Source organism: Musa acuminata, chromosome BXJ3-8 (assembly GCF_036884655.1).
Source record: "Musa acuminata AAA Group cultivar baxijiao chromosome BXJ3-8, Cavendish_Baxijiao_AAA, whole genome shotgun sequence".
In the NCBI taxonomy this organism is placed as follows: domain Eukaryota; kingdom Viridiplantae; phylum Streptophyta; class Magnoliopsida; order Zingiberales; family Musaceae; genus Musa; species Musa acuminata.
Window position 1 is genome coordinate 16,418,770 of NC_088356.1, and position 23,550 is coordinate 16,442,319.

The 23,550-nt window shown below is 40.0% G+C and overlaps 1 protein-coding gene across 1 annotated transcript; it reads right to left on the reverse strand.

Moving 5' to 3' along the window:
• Positions 1–1,513: 1,513 nt before the first annotated feature.
• On the reverse strand, positions 1,514–23,080 carry LOC103994817 (calcium-binding protein CBP). Its single transcript, XM_009415254.3, has 5 exons — positions 22,478–23,080; positions 2,367–2,413; positions 2,102–2,277; positions 1,971–1,989; positions 1,514–1,863 (listed from the first exon to the last, which is right to left on the reverse strand). The coding sequence occupies exons 1-5, from the start codon at positions 22,968–22,970 to the stop codon at positions 1,759–1,761; spliced, it is 840 nt and encodes a 279-aa protein (XP_009413529.1). The 5' UTR covers positions 22,971–23,080; the 3' UTR covers positions 1,514–1,758.
• Positions 23,081–23,550: the final 470 nt, after the last annotated feature.

Below are 23,550 nucleotides of genomic sequence, written 5' to 3' on the forward strand. Positions count from 1 at the left end.
TTCTTCTTCTTCCTCTTCCCATCTTCTCCCCGACGCCCCACACATGCACTCCTCTGTTTCCTCCTACTGGAAACAGAGGTGCTGCAGCCCTAACTGCTGTAGCTACCTCTCTCTCCTCTCCCTCTTCCCTCTCTTCTTCTTCTTTTCTTCTCTTCTCCCTCTTCTTCCTCCTCTCTTCTTCTTCTTTTCTTCTCTTCTCCCTCTACTTCTTCTTCCCCCCATGCCCCACAGCTCCTCAAATTTTTTTTTTTTTGCAACTTAACAATTTAATCCTTAAAATTTCTATATTTACATATAGATCCTCCTATTTACATATAAATCCTTATTAATAAATTTTAAAAGAGGGATATTACACTATATATATATATATATATAAGTACATATATATGTACATATATATATATGTACATACGTATATATGTACTATATATATATATATATGTACATATATACATATGTATATATGTACATATATGTACATATGTACATATACATATATATACATATATGTACATATATGTATATATATAAATATACATATGTACATATATACATATATGTATATATATATATGTACATATGTATATATATATATATATGTACATATATACATATATATATATACATATATATAGGTACATATATATACATATAAATATGTACATATATATATGTACATATATACATGCATACATACATACATATATATATACATATATATTTATATATATATGTATACACATATGTATACACATATGTATATGTATACATATATACATACATATATATATATATATATACATACATATATATATATATATATACATACATATATATATATATATATATATATATATATATATATATATATATATATATATGTGTGTGTGTGTGTGTATGTGTATATATATGTGTATGTATACATACATATATGTACATATATGTATGTGTATACATATATATGTATACACATATATATATGTACATATATGTATGTATATACATATATATATATATATACACATATATATATATATACACATATATATATATGTACATATATATATATGTACATATATACATATATATATGTTTACATATATATATATATGTTTACATATATATATATATACATATATATATACATATATATATATATATACATATACATATATACATATACATATATATATATACATATACATATATATATATATACATATATATATATATATACATACATATATATATATATATACATATACATATATATATATATATATATATATTTATATACATATACATATATATATATATATATATATATATATATATATTTATATATACATATACATATATATATATATATATATATATTTATATGATACCCAATAATACCAAGGAAGGATCATGGATACCAATCTCAACCGTGTCCACTGAAAGTGTTGCAAAGAGTATGTCGGTAAGTGGCACTACTACCTTTTATTTATTACACCAGTAATTCGCACAAAAGTAAAAGCACAAACGATTCTGTCGATATTTAGCAGTCAATCCACATTCACATTACTGCTTCGATCCTACATGAGCCCGACAAGCCCATCATGTTTGAAATCTCCCTAGCAACACTGGCAAAATGGGTTCTCTTGATGTTCCACAGACAACCCACGTTAATAGAAGCATAAGGCTTAGAATATAGCCTATCACCAAGCAACAATTGTGATGTCACACAATCTCAAGGAGAAACCAAGGCCATCACCCCTATGCGATGAGAAAGGGCAACACGGTTAACATGAAAGACTCATAGGTGAAAGTTGCTGATCCTGAATATTGAGTATCCTTCTCCTTGAACTTCTCTGTCAGCCCCTGCGACACAGTTCATTAATCATTCACATGAAAACCCAAAAATAAATAAACCTGTGGAAATATTTTATATACATATACATCATATAAGCATCTAGCAAAATTATTACCTTGACCGTGAGGCAGCACCTGCATTTCAAATAAAACAAACCAACCATAAGCAAGCAGAGAGGTCAAGGCTAGATACCACCGTGCATAAGATATAGTTTATCCTGTTCCAGAAACATAAACTAACTCTTACTCTATGAAGTTATCGTATTCAATGGCTTTGCTTTTGCCTCCGGACTTGTCAAACTTGGCCACAAGCAAATCCAGAACTGTCGGAGAAACCACAAACCCAAGGCTCAGAAGTGCCTCACGAAGCTCTGATGTATCAATCTTACCACTCCGGTCACGGTCAAACCTCTCAAAGATAGCCTGGAAAAGCAACCATTACCATATGTCGTATATCAAGGACCAGATAGCAAATAAAGCTCAATATTGGTGGCAAAAGAGTTATCTTGTACCCTCCAATTCTGCAGGCTGTAGAAGACAGCGGAGAACTCTTTTGGCCCTGCGGTGTATTGAAGGAAAGAGAACAAAATCAGATATTACTGCATCCTTATTAGATGAGACAGAAAATAAGTGTCAACAAACAACAAAGAAAAGCCACTCAAAACAGACACAGTTGGAAAAAAAGTAGAACTGGTCTTTGACAATCACAGAAAACAGGCACGCATGTCAAGTTTCCTAAGTTTTAAGACTAGCATATGTACATGATTGGTTTTCTTGAGTAAGACATGAACCGAAGTGAAATCTGCACATTTCCAGTTACAAAAAAAAAAAGAAAGGTTTAGAAACCAGAATGCTACTTATAATTTCTCAATTCCATGCACCATCTAAAGCATCCAAGGTTATAGTCGAGTAAAAATTTAGTAGGTTAGCTTCAATCTTATTCCAGATTTTTTAGAACAAATCTTATTCCACGTTGAATCCACTGAATTCAGACCACAGCTTTCTACTTTTCCTTTTTGCTTGTATATTTGTCTTTGCAGGCTCCATGACATTCGTCTTATTTTAATTGGTGTTGAATCTGACATGTTAGAACTTGCGTCTAAAGTACTCTGCAAGTCTCTTTACATCAAATTGTAAGGGATGACAAATTTTCTTAAAAGAAAAAAAAAATCCGTAAGCTTATTGTATCATGAGTAAAGGTGTCAAATATCAAAGGCAAAAGCACTCAGCATGGCATGGGATATCTTCCCACATGGTTCAAAGAAGGAATAAGAGTATTCTCTATGTATCTACAAGACAGAAGAAAGTATTAAATACTATACTATCCCATTTGCACAAAAAAAAAAGAATTTCTCCACAACTCATCACAAAATTGGGATCAACTATTGTATAAACCATTTTTCACATCCAATAATATCAATTCAACAACAAGAATTTGCATTGAAGGCCCATCACTATGAGCATTAAATCTCTCTCCTCCTGACATATAAAGTCTTCTATTTGCAATAAATTTATTAGAATATAGAAATCCCACCCAAAACTAGACAAAAGGAAATGGTGACAAATCAGTGTTGTTATGAGTTCTAGATCTGTTAGAAGAAGCAGATCTAGATCCAATTGTAGAAAGTTCTAGAAAATTCTGAGAAAGAAGTCAGAATTTGTTGAGGCTAATTTCTGGACACTAAAGATGAAAAAAAAGGATGCCTTAAGAACTAGAAAACTAGTTATAATTTCCCAATTTTGGCAATTGAAAATGCATCTTCTAGAGCATCTAAGCTTCTACTTGAGTTAAAATTTAGTAGGTTAGCTTAATCTTACTCTAGGTTAATTCCAACTGAATTCAGACTATGATTTTCTACTTTTCCTTTTTCCATGTATTCTGTTTTTTCAATCTTATTTTAAGTGGCATTGATGCTAACATGTCCTTTTTAGTAGAATTTGCATCTTGAAGCAGTCTACAAGCCTCTTCATATGGCATTGTATGAGATGATGAATTTTTCATGAAAAAGGATCTTTTTCCTCAAGTTTTCCTTTTTTGATAATTCCTTAAAAGGTTAAAAGGAGAACATATGTTTTACTTTTTAGAGGGTCTAGTTAAAAGATTGACTAAAATGTAAATTCAACGAATGAAAATTTGTTTTATAGGGCAGTTGCCATTTTTTATCATTCTTTAATTTTTTTTAACATGTTTTGTCCTAGTTAAGGATTTAAGTTAAAAGGAGAGAGAGAGGAATACTTAAAGAGACCTTAATACGAACTATAAATAAGAATTTAAGTACTCTAAACTTAACAAAACATATGACTTTCTACATATCTGAATGGCGGTAAAAGTTCCATATAGTCGATCCCATATAATTGAGACTTATGGCTTTATTGTTGTTGTATATTTTGTCCTAATTCTAACCCCTTTCTGCCTTCCACATTTCTCTTTATGCCACCACCTCCCATCATTTCATTGAAATGATTAATTTGTTCTATGATCACTAAAGGTGCCAAATATCGAAGGTCAAAGGCATTTGTATAGCATAAGACAACATCCCACATGGTTCATACTTCATAGAAGGAGAAAAGATTCTTCTCCATGGATCTAGAAGACATAATAAGGTATTAATTGCTTCCAGATCCCATAAAGAAAAATGAATTTTTCTCAATAGCTTATCACTAGAATGGGATCAGGCAGTGAGATCATTTTAATTTATATCAGGTTTGAAGAAAATTTATTAGTTTAGAGGGTATTTTACAAATGTAACAAGTTGTCACATAATATCTTTTACAATCTTATATTAGTTACCATTATGGTTTGACATACCGCCCGATATGAAACAGACAGTACCTATCGGTCTGCCAGCTAACCAGCTCATTTTAGGTAGTACATGGTTAGGGGTGGGTGTACGAGTTGGTATGCCTCTTGTATCGGTTGATACAGACGAAACTCGACCATTATCGATAGATACAGGTTGGTAACAGTCAGACCATTTCAACTATACCAGTCTTCTACAGGTCAAATCAGGTTCCAATGATCAGATAAAATTGACTGTAGGACCCTGTTTTGACCCTTTAAATCCTCCTCTCCCCTCTTCACTGACTCTCACTCTCTTTCTCACTCTTTCTTACACTCGTTTAATCTTCCTAATCGACAATTAGTGGGAATCAGCCTCTTGATTTGGATAAAAGAGGGATTGAATCTGATCAAATTTCTCTCCAATCAAAAGTATTTTACTTCTATGTTTTATCATTTCATATAATTAGGAACATATTAATGCATATTTAGGAAGATTAAGCATGATTAAGACCATTCTCTTATGTTTAGGCCCAATTAGATCCTTTCTATTACGTTTAGGCCCAAATTGGGATATTTAGGGCTAATTACGTTTAGGTCCATTCTCCCGACTAAGTTGTTCCTCGGCGGATCCGGAAAGACAAGTTCAATTTTTCATCCTTATAACCTAGAATTTCTATTCATTTATGACTTAGATACACTTTATTCTTATCAAAATATAATTTTATATACCAAGAAATTATAAAATTAACTCTAAAATAGAATTCTTCTTGAAATCTAAGCTATCTTTTGTTCTTTTTTGGGAATACAGATATGTCTCAACGTACCGAAACATGGGACACCAGAACCAACTGATATTCGACCATGATTGTACAAAAGATGGAAAAACAAAGGAAGTCAAATAAAAAACAAAAAGTAGATTATCTAATATTTCATTAGAGATTTGAAAAAAATTAATAGATCTAGGTTTGATTAAGACTTAAACGGTTCATTGAAGATTTCATCGCTATAAGAAACTTTAGTCATAATTGAAGAATTAACAAAGACGGAAAGAATTGTCAAAAACATCACTATAAGAAACTTTAGTCATAATTGAAGAATTAACAAAGACGGAAAAAATTGTCAAAAATTATTATGGAACTATACTTTTCATTAAAGAAAAAGATGAAATGCTTGATATGCCTTGTTCAAATAGAATCTCATCAAATCCTTCTTTGTTTTGTAACTTTTCCCTTTTTTTCTTGTACTTGAGGTCTATAAAAGGAGGGACAGATTGTAGTTGAAAATTATAGAAAATTGATAGATTAACTTTTTTTTCTCATATTATATGCGAGTGGCGTAAGGTCGACTTTTTCTATGGTCCGATTTCATCACACATGTAAGATGTATAGTAATACAATATCTTCATCCCTTTAATCTAGTCATTGAGCTAGACTCATAATTAATTTTTTTTATATTATACACTCTTATCTTTTGACATCATAATATGCCGGAATTTTCTTTAAGTTCCTCTCTATTTACCTTTCTCAAGTCCATAAAAAGTTCACTCTCCCTGCTTGCCATGCTCGTCTATCAGGTATGATGATATCAGAGCAACTGTCCACCCTAGATTTGTTATCAGAGCACCTATCCTTCGTCAGATTTGGTATCAGATCTGCTACTTAAGCCAATATATTAAATCATCAAAACTGATCCAAATTTCAATCAATTAAACTTGAAACAAATTCACATGTAGTGGAAACTGCAAGATTATCTAGTTTATTTTGGATTAGTAGTTTAGAAAGATTTTGCAAATGTCATAGGTTGTCAATTGACAACAGCTTCCATAATCCTATACTAGTTATTAAGATTATCCAAAAGGAAAAAAAAAAGACAAACAAAAAAATCAAAGGAGATTAATCTTAGACTTCATCAGAAGGGTTCAAAGAAAAAAGAAATTGATATCTTGGGGTTGATTAAAGATTTAAGAATTCATGATAGATGAAGACTTAATAAAAAAGGAAGCGTATCAATAAAATACTTCATCAAGGAAGATTATTTGTCAAAACAAATATGAAAATATATTGATAAAATGATAAATATGCCTTTATTTATGAAATGTTAGTCAATTCTTCCTATTTTTGTAACTTGTTTCCTTTTACTTAATTAATATAAAAAGTAGGATAGAAATCGTAATTCTAGATCACAAGATTATTGAAGGAGTTGAAGTTTTTCTTTCCACCAAGGTTTTTAATTTCATACTGTACCGATGTACCGAGTGATGGAAAGGGAATGCGAGAAGGTTTCGAGAGGTGAAAAGGGGGTGATGGCAGAGCGGGCGAGGATGTGGCGGGTCACCTCCGTCCCCAGCTCAAATTCATCCCCCACAAGGCACTCCGCAATACTCCTGCGACAGCCAAATCTGATGAGGATCCAACTCAGGGCAAGCTCATCTCCCGCTCCCCCACCGCTATCGCCCTCAACAACTGCGAGGAAGAAGACCAAGATGACGACAAGAGCGAGAAGGGGAAGCAACACTCTAACCTGGGCCAGGATCCCTTCCTTCATCGTCGATCGCAACCTCCCTGACCACAGCAGCCATGATCCCTTTGCCCCCTATCGTGTTTCGCATGATGGAGCGAGGACCCACCCCCTACCGCGTTCCACCTAACGGAGCGCTTCTTCGTGTCCCGCCATGTCCAACTCCATTCTCCATCATGCCTTCTTCGTCCAATGAGCGTTGCAGCCTCGTCTTCCTCGCCATCGTGCTCCTCCACCTGTCCGCCAGTTGATACCGCCCGGAAGCATGCGATCCGCGTGCCGATCAACTAGCGGACCGATATGTACCGCCCGTACCGGGCGATACAGTACGATATTCAAATCCTTGTTTTCCACAGAATGTTCGATGGATGTAAGGCTACATTTCTTTTCCCAATGGTATGAATTTCATCATCCACATAAAAGACATATAAAGGTATGAAGCTTCAACCCGGAGAGTTTATATCCTTTATCATTCAACATAAAATTTCATCATCAGTATCTTTTAACCTAAAATCCAAAGAGTAAGAGTTCATTGAGACTAACTTCTCAATTGTAAAGGTTTTAAAATGATTTCATGTGAAGTGACACTTCAAGTGTTTTGTCTCCATGGAGAAGAAAAAACACCCTCTTAAGCTAGCAACTAAGCACCTTAGATAAACAAACTATTTTTATTGAATTAGAAAAGTACATGTTTCCAAAAATGAGCTAAAGGGTTTACTAATATGTCAATTTGTATGACGGGCCATAAATCCAAACCTAAGTAGAAACAATAATCCATCAAATACATTGAGAAATATGCTAAAAATATCAAAGAAATCCCTCCCCAACTCGACTATGATTATTGTTGTTCTTGTTCCTAAACTCCTAAGCTTAAGCACCAAATAGGAGAATCTACACCAATAAGGCTATCAACCCTTATCATGGGACATGTTATCTATAGTGTCAAGCTAGAATCGTTTTAGAAATTAGATATAATATTTTCCTAACTAACATGAGTTTTCTTTCATCTTCTAACTTAATCTCCAACCTATCCTCTTGAATCTTAAGACTCTTTTAATTCTCGTTCCTTGCCTTTTTTTTGTAGGATTTCTAGATTGGCTAGAGTTGAGGGCAAAAGGGGTAACTCACTTAGGAAGCAGCCCCTAGGGCTAGGGTTTGGAGTCGTATAAACGCATGTAGCCTCCATATCTTTAGGAACAAGATCTATCTACAATTACAGCCATATGGCCGACTTCTAGGAGGGTGGAACCCCTATAGCGTTCCAAGGATTGATCCCCCTCAAAGATCAATCTACATAGAATTCCTCTGGGGTTCTAACATCTGGTATCAGAGCAGCGATCTTACTGCTTTTGCCGCCACCCCTGCAACCCACCACCAGCCAAGCAATTCCCATAATTGCTCTTGACGTCGCCATCTCTACCGTCATCTTCTATCGTAGATCAAATCAATCTACTGCCATTACCTCCAATTGCATTAAGAGATCTGGTATTCTCCTATCACCAATACCTTATGCTACTGTAATTTTCCATTCAAAATACCAAGAAGAAGTCTTTTTATCTATCCCGTGCTATAAATTCCTTTCGCCGTAAAAGTTATCATCTTTACGAACGAAGGATTGCTGCAGAAAATTTTAACCTTATATTATTGCTTATAACCGAGCTATTTGTTATCCTTTTTAAACGAAATTTCTTATACGCTTCATAGATTGTCTTGGCTTCCATCTGAGATTGATATATTAAGAAATTCATCTATAAAACGTTCTTGTGTTACTGAAAATTTTCATCACAAACCGCTAAAATTTTTCAACAAAAATTCTGCTATCACAACTTGCATCGATTTCCTTGCTGTTATACTGCCGAAATCTTCTTGATCAAATTTGTCATTATTGTTGTTATCAAAACCGAGATTTTGCTGTCAAATTCCCTCCTCAAATCTTACGATTTTTGTTAAAAATTTCATCGTGAAACCGCTGTTTCTTCGATGACAATTCTGCTCTTACAAAACAGCCACAAAACAAGCCTAAACCGCAGCCAACATACAGCAATCCACCAACCCTTTCGGCCACCACTTCTCTCAGCCGATACATGCCTTTAACCCGACAACAAAAGAGAGATCTTAACATTACAAATTTGGAGGCATATACTATGATATCTGAGGAGGCAATCAATGCTAAATTCGAAGCCTTCGAGACGCGAATGGAGAATAAGATTCGAACTCTCTTTACCGAACTCAGTTTGGGCCGACCACTGAGCCCGAAGAAATCACATCAAGGAGAGAGCTCTGACCGAAAAGATGACTTCCAAGAGGGGAGGCTCTGTGACCAATCCCTACTATCCACGCATGAGGGTGGACTTCCCTAGATGGGAAGGAGATCTGATTGGTTGGATCTCGCGCACGGAACAAAATTTTCGGTACCACAAAACCGCGAACGCATCTATGGTGGAAATTGCGGCTATACATCTTGAAGGGGATGCCATACAGTGGTTTGACTGGTTTAAACACACTCATGGAGTCCTCTCATGGCGACAATTCAAAGAAGGACTGTTGATCTGCTTCGGATCAATCAATTACGAGAACATTGACGGACAACTAGCAAAGATCCAATAAACCTCCACCATTCAGGAGTACCAAACTAGGTTTGAAAGGTTATCTAATCAAACTCGTGATTGGTCTGAAAAACAGCTATTGGGGACCTTTATTGAGAGCTTGAAGTCGAAGATCCGAGGAGAAGTTAAAGCGTGACAACCGTACATGCTTATGGCAGCCATCTCTTTCGCACGACTTCAAGAGGAGCGATTGAACCATGAAGCCCGGAGAACTAGGGTCGCTCCCCGACCATCAATACCGAAACCCTCAGCCAATCGAGCCCCTGCACCAAAAAAGTTGACAAGAGAAGAGCTTCGGGAGCGATCTGCGAAAGGGTTATATTGGTATTGCGACAAGCCGTGGAGCCATGAGCATCGTTGTAAAAAAGGGAGACTTATTGTGATTGAACCAGTAGAAGAAGATGTCATTGAACATCCAGAAGAGAGCCTTGAACATGAAGAAGAAGATGCAAAAGAAGAGCCACAACCGACCGACTTTATGGTACACGTGCTAGCCGGTTACTCAAAACCCACAAACGATGAAAGTTGGAGGCCTTCTCAAACAACAACTGATCATTGTTCTCATCGACACGGGCAATACTAATAACTTCCTAAGCAGTAAGGTTGCAGCTTGAATGGCTCTCCACATCGAAGGTTGTAGCAAGTTCGACGTAAAGGTCGTCGACGACAGAATCCTAAAGTGCGACCAAAGATGCCCGTAGGTGAAACTATTACTGCAAGACCAAGAAATTGTCGCCGACTTCTTCCTCCTACCAATTGATGATTATGAGGCCGTGCTTGGCATAGAATGGCTGACGACGCTAGGTGACGTCTCTTGGAACTTTTCCAAATTAATTATGAAATTCTACTGCAAAGGCAAACAGATCATCCTACGCGAGAAACGCGAAAGCAACGTAACCACCATTTCGACCCAACGAATGGAGAAAGTTTTACACAAGGTAAATGGTGGCTTTTTGATGCATCTCCAACAGCAACCAAAGGGGAAGAAAATAGAAATTGAAGGTCAAAATCTTGTCCAATTGCTTGCTGAATTTACCGATATTTTTGCTGAACCGGATGTTAGAACCCCAGAGGAATTCTATATAGATTGATCTTTGAGGGGGATCAATCCTTGGAACGCTATAGGGGTTCCACCCTTCTAGAAGTCGGCCATATGGCTGTAATTGTAGATAGATCTTGTTCCTAAAGAGATGGAGGCTACATGCGTTTATACGGCTCCAAACCCTAGCCCTAGGGGCTGCTTCCTAAGTGAGTTACCCCTTTTGCCCTCAACTCTAGCCAATCTAGTGATAATGCATCTACAACAACGTTTTCTTTCCCTTTTTTGTGAATAATTTCATAATCAAATCCTAGAAGTTTGGTTACCCATTTTTATTGCTCAGGGATACCTTCTGCTCCAAAAAGTACTTGAGGCTTCTATGGTCGATTTTAATTTGAAATCGTCGGCCGATCAGGTAAGATCTCCACCTCATTACTACGTGCACAATGGCGAGCATCTCCTTATCATATATTAACATTTTTTGATGAGAGGGAGACAACGTCTTCCTGGTGTATGCGAGTGGTCGACCATCTTGCATGAGAACGACTCCAATTCCAACTCCAGATGCATCGACCTCAATGATGAAGGGTCGATTGAAATCAGTGATTTAAAAAGCGCTAGGCGACAAAAGGCGCTAAGGTCCAAAAACGCCCGAGGTGCTAGGCGCTCGCCCAAGCGCTCGCACGAGCGAAGCGAGACGCTAAAATATAAAAATATATAATATAATTAATAAATATAATTATTTAAAATTTTAAATAAAAATATACTATTAAATTAAAAAAAAATTAACAGTATTAAAATCAAAATAATATATTATTAATCTAATAAGTACAAATACTATTATTAGTATACTGTTAACAGTATAGAGAAGGAGAAGAAGGAAGAGGAGTGTAAGGGGGTGCTGATTGAGAAAAGAGGAAGCGGTAGCGGCAACGGCAGCGACAGTAGCAACGAGAGCGGGAGTGTAAGGAGGCAGCGGGAGCGGCGAGCGACGACAGCGGCAGTAGCAGCGAGCAACGAGCAGCGAGCAGCGACAGCGACGAGCAACGGCAGTAGGAGCGAGAGCGGGAGCGGGAGCAGGAGCAGCGAGCAGCGGGAGCGGCGACAGCGGCAGCGAGCAACGACAACGGCGAGCAGCAGGAGCGGGAGCGGCAATGAGCAGGGTTAGGGTTGGGCAGCGACAACTGACATCGATTTTAGTTGGTTCGATTGAACCAACTAACCACCGGAGACCAAACCAGACCTAAAATCTTGGTTCGGTCGCCTGGTTTAACCCAGGCGCTCGCTCGAAGCGCCCAGCGCTTGGGCTTGAGCGAGCGCCCAGGCAGCGCCTCTTTAAAGTGCGCCGCTTGGAAGTGAAGCGAGGCGCTCGGGCCTCGCCTCGCCCGAGCGCCTATGCAAGCGCCCGAGCGCCTTTTTAAATCACTGGCTGAAACCTGGTAACGCTAGTACCGACGTGGTCGTCATGGTTACCTTAAGTTTGTCGAAGGCAACGGAGGCTTTGTTCGACCATTGGAAGGCATCTTTTTTTAATAGAGAAGTGAGAAGTGCACTTAGCTTCCGATAGTCCTTCACAAATTTTCGGTAGTAGCCCGTTAGTCCAAGGAACCCACGTAGTAATTTCACGTTTGTATGTTTCGGCCAACCCTGCATTGCTTCAATTTTTGTTGGGTCTACCACCACTCCTGATATTATGTGCCCAAGGTACTCTACTTTTTGCTACAGAAAGCTGCACTTTGGCTGCTTAACAAAAAGAGTATTCTCCCGAAGGATCGTCAAAACAATCCGTAAATGCTGAAAGTGAGTCTAAAGAGAAGGGCTATAAATGAGAATATCATCGAAAAATACCATCACAAATTTACGAAAAAAGTTCCGAAAAATATCGTTCATGAGACTTTACAAGGTTGAAAGAGCATTAATGAGTCCAAAAGGCATTACCAAAAATTCATAATGGTCGTTAAGTGTGCGGAATGCAGTTTTTGGAATGTCGTATTCACATACCTGAATTTGGTGGTAACCGGATCGAAGGTCCAACTTCGTAAAGATTCGAGCTCCGTTTAACTCATCAAGAAGTTCATCCACCATTGGTATTGGGTACTTGTCCTTGACGGTGATGTCATTTAAAACTCGATAGTCGATGCACATCCGTCAAGTTCTGTCCTTCTTATGCACAAGTAGTACCGATGAGGAATAGGGGCTGCAACTTGACCGAATCACCACTGTTTCAAGCATCTCCTTTACAATCTTTTCAATTTCATCCTTCTGGAGGTAAGGATAACGATACGGCCGAGTGTTCGCTGGTGGTTTGCTCGGAAGAATTAGAATCTGATGGTCATGTTGCCGAGTAGGCGGAAGATCGCCCGGTTCAACAAAAATATCGATAAATTTAGCAAGCAATTGGGCAAGATTTTGACCTTCAATTTCTATTTTCTTCCCCTCTGGTTGCTACTGGAGATGCATAAAAAACCCACAATTTACCTTGTGTAGAACTTTCTCCATTTGTTGGGTCGAAACGGTGGTTATGTTGCTTCCGCGCTTACCGCGCAGGATGATATGTTTGCCTTTGCAGTAGAATTTCATAATTAATTTGAAAAAGTTCCAAGAGACATCACCTAGCGTCGTCAACTATTCTATGCCAATCACGGCCTCATAATCATGAATTGGTAGGGGGAAGAAGTCGACGATAATTTCTAGGTCTTGCAGTAATAGTTTCACCTGCGAGCATCTTTGATCGCACTTTAGGATTTTACCGTCGACGACCTTTACATCGAACTTGATGCAACCTTCGATGTGGAGTGTCTTCTGAGCAGCAACCTTGTTGTTTAGGAAGTTATTAGTGCTGCCCATGTCGATAAGAATAATGATCGGTTGTTGTTTGAGAAGGCCTCCAACTTTCATCGTTTACGGGTTTGAGTAACCGACTAGCGCATGTACCATAAAATTGATCGGTTGTGACTCTTCTTCTGCATCTTCTTGTTTATGTTCAAAGCTCTCTTCTGGATGTTCAATGACTTCTTCTTCTACTGGTTTAGTCACAAGAAGTTTCCCTTTTTTACAACGATGCTCGTGACTGCATGGCTCGTCACAATGCCAACATAACCCCTTCGCAAATCACTCCCGAAGCTCTTCTCTTGTCAACTTTTTTGGTGCAAGGGCTCGACTGACAATAATGGGGGCTAAGGGCTTCGGTATTGCTGGTCGGGGAGAGACCCTAGTTCTCCGGGCTTCATGGTTCAATCGCTCATCTTGAAGTCGTGCGAAAGAGATGGCTACCATAAGCGTGTACGGTTGTCACGTTTTAACTTCTCCCTGGATCTTCGGCTTCAAGCCCTCAATAAAGATCTCCAATAGCTGTTTTTAAGACCAATCACGAGTTTGATTAGATAACCTTTCAAACCTGGTTTGGTACTCTCCTGAATGGTGAAGGTTTATCGGATCTTTGCTAGTTGTCCGTCAATGTTCTCGCAATCGATTGGTCCGAAGCGGATCAGCTATCCTTCTTTAAATAGTCGCCATGAGAGGACTCCATGAGTGTGTTCAAACCAATCAAACCACTGTATAACATCCCCTTCAAGATGTATAGCCGTAATTTTCACCATAGATGCGTCCGCAATTTTGTGGTACCGAAAATATCGCTCCGCACGCAAGATCCAACCAATCAGGTCTCCTTCCTATCTAGGGAAGTCCACCCTCATACGTGGATAGCAGGGATCGATCACAGAGCCTCCCCTCTCCTGGAAGTCATCTCTTCGGTTAGAGCTTTCTCCTTGATGTGATTTCTTCAGACTTAGTGGTTGACCCAAGCTGAGTTCGGTAAAGAGAGTCTGAATCTTATTCTCCACTCACGTCTCGAAGGTTTCGAATTTAACATTGATTGCCCCCTCAGATGCCATAGTATATGCCTCCAAATATGTAATGTTAAGATATCTCTTTTGTTGTCGAGTTAAAGGCATATATCGGTTGAGAGAAGTGGTGGCCGAAAGGGTTGGTGGATTGGTGTATCTTGGCTGCGGTTTAGGCTTGTTTTGTGGCTGTTTTGTAAGAGCAGAATTGTCGTCGAAGAAACAGTGATTTCACGACGAAATTTACAGCAAAAATCGAGAGATTTGAGAAGGGAATTTGACAGCAAAATTTCGATTTAGATAACAGCAATGATGACAAATTTGATCAAGAAGATTTCGGCAGTATAACAACAAGGAAATCGATGCAAGTTACGATAGCAGAATTCTCGTCGAAAAATTCCAACAGTTTGTGACGAAAATTTGCAGCAGCACAAGAACGTTTTAGAAATGAATTCCTCAATAGATCAATCTCAGATGAAAGCCAAGACTATCTATGAAGCATATAAGAAATTTTGTTCAAAAAGGATAGCAAATAAATCGGTTAAAAGTAATAATATAAGGTTAAAATTTTCTGCAATAATCCTTCGTTCGTAAAGATAATAACTTTTACGACGAAAGAAATTCGCAGCACGGGATAGATAAAAAGACTTTTTCTTGATATTTTGAATGAAAAATTACAACAGCAAAAGATATTGGTGATAGGAGAATACCAGATCTCTTGATGCAATTGGAGGTGACGACAATAAATTAATTTAATCTACGCCAGAAGATGACGGTGGAGATGGCGACGTCAAGAACAATTGCGAGAATTGCTTGGCTGGTGGTGGGCGGTAGGGGTGGCAGCAAAAGCAGTAAGATCGCTGCTCTGATACCAGATGTTAGAACCCTAGAGGAATTCTAGCGGGGCTGCGTTGAGGGCAGTCAACACACGCGCGACCATTTGGGGGAAAACAAGCATGAAGATGTAGGGAAAAGGAGTCGCTCGAAGGAGCGGGCATCTGAGATTGGCATTCAGAGGAATGGCCAACCCTTCGCGCAAGAGGGACCACGAGAACAAGCTTAGAAGAATGCGTAGCGCAAAGGCTGGGATGGCCAAGTTCGAGCTACGGCTCGACGTTGACAACCATACTTGATGATGCTCAAGGCAAGCGAGGCGCTTGGTAAAGAATGAGACCATGCAAGGTGGAATGAATTGCTCAGCGACCGAAAGAGTTGTGCAAAACTCACAGAGGTGAGGGAAATTACTAACTCGAAGAATTCGATACTCATGCATGGGCTTATATGCGGATGATGGAATGTTCACGGTCATCCCAAGGCGACCAAAACTTAACGCCATGGAGCATTGAAACTTTCTCTTCGGCATGTAAAGGATATGTCCGTAGGAGGCTGAAGTGTGCAGCGAGTTCAGCACGTTGCTAGGTCTTGAGTGGTGCAGCGGGGGCTGTATTGACGTGGAGTCGCAATCTAGCAAGTGTGTTTGCAGGAGGCAGAACAATGCACAGTTTGTTCAGCAAATCGGAGTAGTCCAAGGGGATGATGGTCTCCGAAACTTTCAGAGAGAAAGAAGTGAAGAGAGATGTTGCTCCAACGGGATAGATATCCAGAAGGGATAGGTCCCGGTTCTCCAAAGGGAGAATCATGTGCAACAGACCGCACATGTTGAGGAGGAGTACCTCAAAAACAACAACTCCATGAAGCTCAATGGACCGAGCGAGCGGTGAGGAGTCATCGCATGATCTCGCTTGAGAGAATGCATTGGTAGATGCATTGCGAGATCATGTAGGGGAATGACCCAAAGCAACATAACTGAAGGCACACTTGGAGTCGATATGAAGATCAGACTTAAGAGAGGGCAAACCCGTGGAATGGTGGGCGTGAGGGCCACCATCAACTCAATGCAAAACGAGGAGCGGAGCAACTTGAGTGTAACTTGGCGAAGTACCCAAGCCGCATGAAGGGAGCCGGCATAGAAGATGGAACATGGAGTGGAGGCATAATTCTTTCCTTAGACAGAGGTCAAAGACATGAACTCTTGCATAGGCAAGAGCAGGATCATGTTGTTCCATGGGTCCTTCATTCTGATGGAGCGGACTCATCTTGTATGGTGTCAAAGACGAAGGGAGCTTCTGGGCACATGCACCTTATCTCGGAGAAGCATTTGATGGAGGAACTAAGGCGACTCAACTTGCGGAGGCGAAGTTGGGTTCAGAAGGTCTTGACACGAGGCAAGAGGACACGAAGGCGGATACTCTTGAAGAATATGCCATAGTGTTGCCATGCAAGTTCCCATGAAGGAAGCGATGCATAGCGAAGATTGTGCTGTTAGGGGCAGAGGCCCAGGATCCAGATAATGGTGCTTCATTTTCAGCGAAGTCAGTGGACTTCGGGAGCTACTAAGCGATGGACTGTCCTAGAGCAGTGCTTCATCTAGGTGTGACCCAAGAGCGGGTGAATGAAGGTCGATTGCTGAAGGAGCGAACAAAATCGAAGGTGGAAGAGACTCTGCGATGTATTTGTCGAGGCCATACATAGAGGGATCATAATTCGAGTTCATCCCACAAGGATCAGAATGCAATGGAGATGTCACCAGGAGGCGACATGGTGCAACGGATCGTGGTGGAATAGTTCGTGGCAATGCGATACACACGAATCAAGTCCCGTGAGGGACTATATCATACAGAGGTATGATCAGGAGCTATTGGGAGCGCCACTTCGGTGAACAACACGATGACAAGAAGGACTATGGATTCAAGGAGTGAAGGCCATGGTACCGCAGATGCGGGTCTTCCGTGCGTGCATTGAGTTTTGCATCGGATGAAAGCCTTGGTTATCAGCATATGGGGGCTGTGTTCCACTAAGGGAAAAGTTCGAATGCAAGTACCAGTGAGTCCCAAGGGAGAGACTTGATCATGCAGAGGTATAATCGAAGCAGCTGGAGAGTTGGACTGCTCCAAAGCCCATATTCGTTTAAGAGAGCCCGACGAATCAGAGGACAAGGTCGAGTAAGCGAACGTTGCTACCAAGGAAGCTAAGAAGAACAGAATCGATGCAAACCCTAATACATGATGGTAGAGGCCATGCATGAGAGTTACAATCTGTCTTTCTATCGACAAAATGGAGCTGCTTGGATAACACAGAGGTGTTGAAGCAGGGGGTCGAAAGGGTCGAGTAAGCGATGATGAGTCCAAAAGGACTTAGCTACCCAAAATCAAGCATCAGTTAGAATGGAGGTGGACTCGGAGGAGAGCCACAGGGACATATCTATTGATCGTGAAGAAAATGGATGCAAATACGAGGCGACGGATAGTAGGGCCATGGGCATAGCAACGCCATGGTACCGCAAAGGCGAAACTTCCATGAAAGTCATTGATCCCTTACTCTCATTGAGGGAGAGCGCTTGTTCGTGAAAGGGGCCGAGGAGGTACAGTATACAGAGGCAAACTCCAAATATCGAGACAAGGTTGAAGGTTAAAGGCCAAGGAACTTCGACCGATGTCAACGAGCTTCTCATCAAAATAACCGAAAGTGAAGGACTTCGGGTCATGCAAGAGTGCACGACCATGGAACAAAGCAGGCAGTATGCGGTGTTGCACCTTTGCTACTCAGTGGAGTAGACGACAGGGTTGATAGAGAAGACGATACAATCCTAGAGGCGACCAAAACTATTAGAGACTTACTCCAAGTTGGGGTGAAAACTTCCTGCATTCCAGAAGTTTGATGGCATTGAGAAGGTGAATCACAGTAGCTAACTCAATGCAAGGAGTACAAACACTTCGAGTGATTCAGAAGTGTGAGCAAAGAGTAGGCGAAGGTCAGTAACCAGCTCGATGCATGGAGTACAACCCTTGAGGAGGCGGGCGAAGTCAAGTAACTATTGTCTTCTCAACTCTTAAGAGAATGGGCGAAACCGAGTACCCCAATTCTCTTATCTATCCAGTAGAGGAGCTCTACACAGGTTCAAAGACCGTTCGAAGATAATGAAAGACAATAGTTGTCAAATCCTCACCAATGGTGATCAGTGCTACTGAGAGTAGATTATCCGCTTCATTTCCCAACAGAATGTCAATCGAAAGCAGAAGTGATGCGAATCTACTTGGAAGTGACAACTAAGTGAAATAAAAGTCGATAGACAAATTTTGTGGAGGAAAGACCCAAAGCTTCTAAAGTTTACGAGGCGTTGCTCGTTAAAGCTCCAACAAGCATCCACCCAGTTCAAGCAGCATGAGGCATTTGAGAGACTGGCGCATAGTAAGGATGGTTTTTTCCTTCATTTGGAGGATCCGCAGGAACCAACAGGGATCAACACAACTCAACCAACCCTACACTAGAGTCAGAGTCATTGGCGAGTGGAAACAACATAGCGAATCAAAAGTTCGACTACTCAACAACAGCAACGGAGAGCAGTTGGGAGCCAAGAGGCGCATTGCAGTTGGAGCAGAAGATTGAAGACTCAGCAAAGGCGAGGAGTTGCAGTGTCGGCAAAGGCTTCGACGAGGACATCGAAGGAATAAGTGGGGGAGAATGTCACGGACAAAATTCTAAACAGGATGTTTGATGTAATACTTATGTATGTCCGTGTCTTTTGGTTTGTTCATACTTTGCACAGCATGTAGAGGGACGGTTAAAGGCTTACCAACCCCATTTTAGTTGGGTTTGGTGGTCGTTTTAGGCTTGTAAATAAAGGTTGTGTCATGTGGACACTTATGAGAGATATTCGGTTTGTAGTGGATCATTTTGACCCTTTGTTGTGCAACCGTTCAGAGCTTGTAAAGTCTGTTTGTAATTTACATTGTCTATTAAGTGTTTCCTGAAATGTTTGCTTGTGGATCCCGAGTGAGGCGCTTTCTCTAACCCGTTTTCTCTTTTGTAGGTCCCAAGGGACCATGGGAGGTTTTGGGGAGGCTGACCTTTGCGGACGAACACGTAAGGGTACCGCACGACTTAGGCAAAACCAGCTAAGTCCGTGACAAGGGTTGGGTCCTACTCAGGACGGACACGTAAGCGTACCGCACGACTTAGGCAAACCCAGCTAAGTCCGTGACAAGGGTTGGGTCCTACTCAACCAAGAAGCAGCTAATAAAAACCCTGTGAGATTGTAATAAACCCCACCTAGTCGCCTCTATCCTATAAAGAAGAGTGGCTAGGGTTTAATTTCATTCAAACTTAGTCTAATAGTCCTTTAATTAATTGAAAAGTGAGATAACAAATGCTTGAAGAAAGAATATAAGACTTAGATCCATTTTCACAGCTCACTGAGAAGTGACAACTTTGTCACCCAAGCTAGAGGCAACCAATCGTTGAATGGGGCCAACCAATACTAAATGTGGCCAACCACCCCTTTATCATCACAAAAGGATCAGCCAAGATATGAGGATAGACCAGTAAGGTAACTTCTAAGTCCTAGTGTGTCAGCCAAGACATGAGGATAGAATTACCGAGGAAAATATAAGTCTTAATTGAATTCCAAATCCCAATAGTCTACCTTAAGCGTATGCCTTATACTTAAACTAATAATAGTCCCTTCACAGTTCCGCTCCCTTCTCTTCTCCTCTCTCCTGTAATTCACCTCACAGTCTTTCCTTCTCACTCTCCAATCTTCTTAGAGGGTACCTTTTTCCCTCAAAGAAAGAATGCACTCAAGAAGAGTTGTCTATCTTATCCATATGGTTTCTTGTTCAAGCTAAAGTCCAACTCCTAACCCTCTAAAATCAATGTAGGTACTGCTATAGATAGTTTGAACATTCACAAGTACATCTTGACTCACCAAAAGGCCACTTGACTCCCATATTTTGGCAAGTCAAACTATTGCTAGGTTGGCTAACATATGCAATGCAAAAATAATTAGATGAACCCTCGGCCATTAAAAGGACTTGACTAGCTTCAGTTGATTCTGATCCGGGGTTTGGATTGAACTAAACTAGTTTTATAAGAATTCCATATCTGAATCCAAGTTTGTAAGTTTTGATCATGCCCTCAAACAAGTTGTTGGAAGTCTCAACATCTACTTAAATTTGTCTTTTTTTCTAGTTTTACACAAGATTCTTTCAATTTATGAGCAATTTGATGAAGAGAAGTACCTCAGTGAATTTAATGTACAGATGAGCCTTATCATGTGAGGATTGACCATAATTATCTGCCATATAGTGCTCAAGAAAAAGATAAAAACATATCAGATAATTATGACATAATACCACAAAGCTAAAATGAGTCATGCATCAAAGTAAGGTTTCAAATTCTGGTCCGAGTCTCATATTAGTTCTTGGTCAGACCAGTACAAATCCTAATACGTGGAGCAAGTTGACGCATGGTATGCCCTCGTACCAGCCAACACGGACCAAAGAGAAAAGATGAAGAGAAGAGAGGAGAAGGAGAAGGGAAGAGGAGGAGAGGAGGAATAGGAAAGGAAGATAAGAAAGAGGAGGAAGTGGAGGAGGAGGAGATGGCTGTGTACCATAGAAGAAGGCAGCAACGCAAATGACAGTGGCAAAGTGGGAAAAGGTGGATACAAGGCATTGGCGACAAAGGTTTTGATCGATAGCTGAGCAATGGAAAGAGAAAGAGCTGTTACTGTTGTTTTCCCTCTATGTTTAATTTTTATTGACTGCCAACATTCATTGTCAACAGCTAAATGACAACTTTTTTTCAACTGTACACCTTTTAAAAAATAAATAAAATAAAAAATCTGTTTCTGATCAGGTCAGACAAAATTGTCTGATTCACATACCACAAATAGGTTGGACTAGTAAATTTCAAACGGTATGTGCTGGTCCAACCAGATTTTGACGTGCATAAAAGGTCCTAGCCAAGTCAAAATTTAGAAGATTAGGTTACTCCACCATAAAAATCCTTCAAAAGAAAATTAGTAGTTAGGTAAGATCTTAGTCTAATTTTAAGTCCCGTTGAATTTAGGTCACACTTTTTCTTTTTTCATGGAATTTCAAATGTATGTTTCATCATTTTTTGTTGGCACTTTATCATTCTCATCGTCTTATTTTCAATCGTTTTGATGCCAAGTAATTCTATGTTAAGGATACTAAGGTTTAAAAAATCTGTTAGCATTTTCAAATAGGTGTTTTTGTGAAAATGTCTAATCATAAAATGGTTCCAACCTCTTGATCAGAAGTATGCCCTCACTAATAGATAATTTTCTTTAATTTTCATACATTATTTTTAAATTCAGATTATTTTTAGCCGATTCTGCTCCTGCTGATTTGATCTGACTGATCTGCCTAACATTGAGTTTTTGAGATTAGCTAAAACCTATGGATACACCAACCTTTTTTATCACATGAGACATGTGTTCTAAAAGTCAAGTAAATAGAAAATCACTGTCAATAAATCAAGTAAAAGTTGCTTAGAAGATCTAAGACATTAAGTTATCAACTGTTATTGAACTTTCGTAGCTATAATTCACTACTGAGTGAACTAATCACTTAAGCTTCAATCATCTTCTACATTTCTCTATGCTGTAAGAAGTCATGACGGAGGACGTTCTACAAACTCAGTATATATTAGACATGAAGAAATTGGATGAACTTAGAGACAACTAAAACTTGGAAGATAAAGAATGGAAGAGAATTAATTCTGGAAATAGGCATATGAAAGGATACTTCTGCAAAATATCTAATTTGTATCTGAAAACGAGTCACAATGATTTTGCAGAATCAGAGGATATCAAGAAAAAGATAAGAGTCCCCATAAGTTTCTTAAGTGAGGTACACGCTAAAATAATGACAACATTATACAATTAATTAAAGGTATTAATTAGAGGGTAACATTGACAAGAAAAAGAAAAGGTGGTTTGCAAAGGATGGGAAACGAGACACTAAAAGATTACCAATCTTGCGCACATTGGAGGAGGTGAAGAGGTACATGAGGAGATGGACGGTCCTCAAGCTGAAGCTCTGGTTGTAGGACGACAGCGCCTGCTGCAGCTCCTTGTCATCGATGAACCCGCTGCCGTCCCGATCCGCAGCCTGGAAGCACGCCACCACGTTCGGGTCCGTCCCCGGAGGAAACACCGATGGCAGCAGAGCCGCGAACGGGCCGGCGCCGTACGACCCCAAAGGAGGAGGCGGTGCTGACGCGGCCAGAGGGGGATGGCCATAGTACCCAGAAGGCTGCCCGTAGCCCCCGTAACCCTGTGCCTTACCTTCCTTCGGGGGCTTCACTTCGGCCGGCGGTGCCGACGGCGTGGGAGCGGGAGCACCGTAGGGCAGGGTGGAGGCGTAGGGTGGCTGCGCAACGCCGTAAGACGGGGGAGCGCCATAGGGGTTTCCCGGTGGTGCGCCGTAGGGTGGGTAACCGGAACCCGGAGGATAGCCTGCCATCAGGATTGTGTCGATGGAGAGGTGGAGATGGGAGGAGAAGGGAAGCGGTGTTCCGGCAGGGAAAATATCAAAGTGGCGCCATAGGGTGTGGGTGTGGCCTTTTAGGGCCCAACACGTTTTTGCATGGTTAACACCCAAATATCAAAACCAAAATTAATAGAGAAAAACACGTCTCGCAAACGAGTCGGTTTTCGAATTAATTTAAATCCGGACAGCAGATTTGAGATTTAAATTTCGACTCAGATGAAATTATCGTATGGTATGGTTTTCCTGTCATTCAGGTTCGGGTCAGACATCTTAACAACCCAAAATTAATAACCCAAATCCAAATTTGAGTCGAGTCAGTTTTCGAATTGATTTAAATCCCAGTCTGCTTATAATTCGGCCCAAATTCAGATAGATAATAGATTCCAGATTTAAATCCCTCCCGTCTCGCAAACCCAAATTCCAACTCGGATGAAATTATCGTATGGTTTTCCTATTATCCTCGTTCAGGTCATACGCCTTAACAAGGATAAGATAGTTGGGCTGTGGATGGGCGATTGGTGAGTTAGAGCATAGCGATGCGGGGTGGTATATG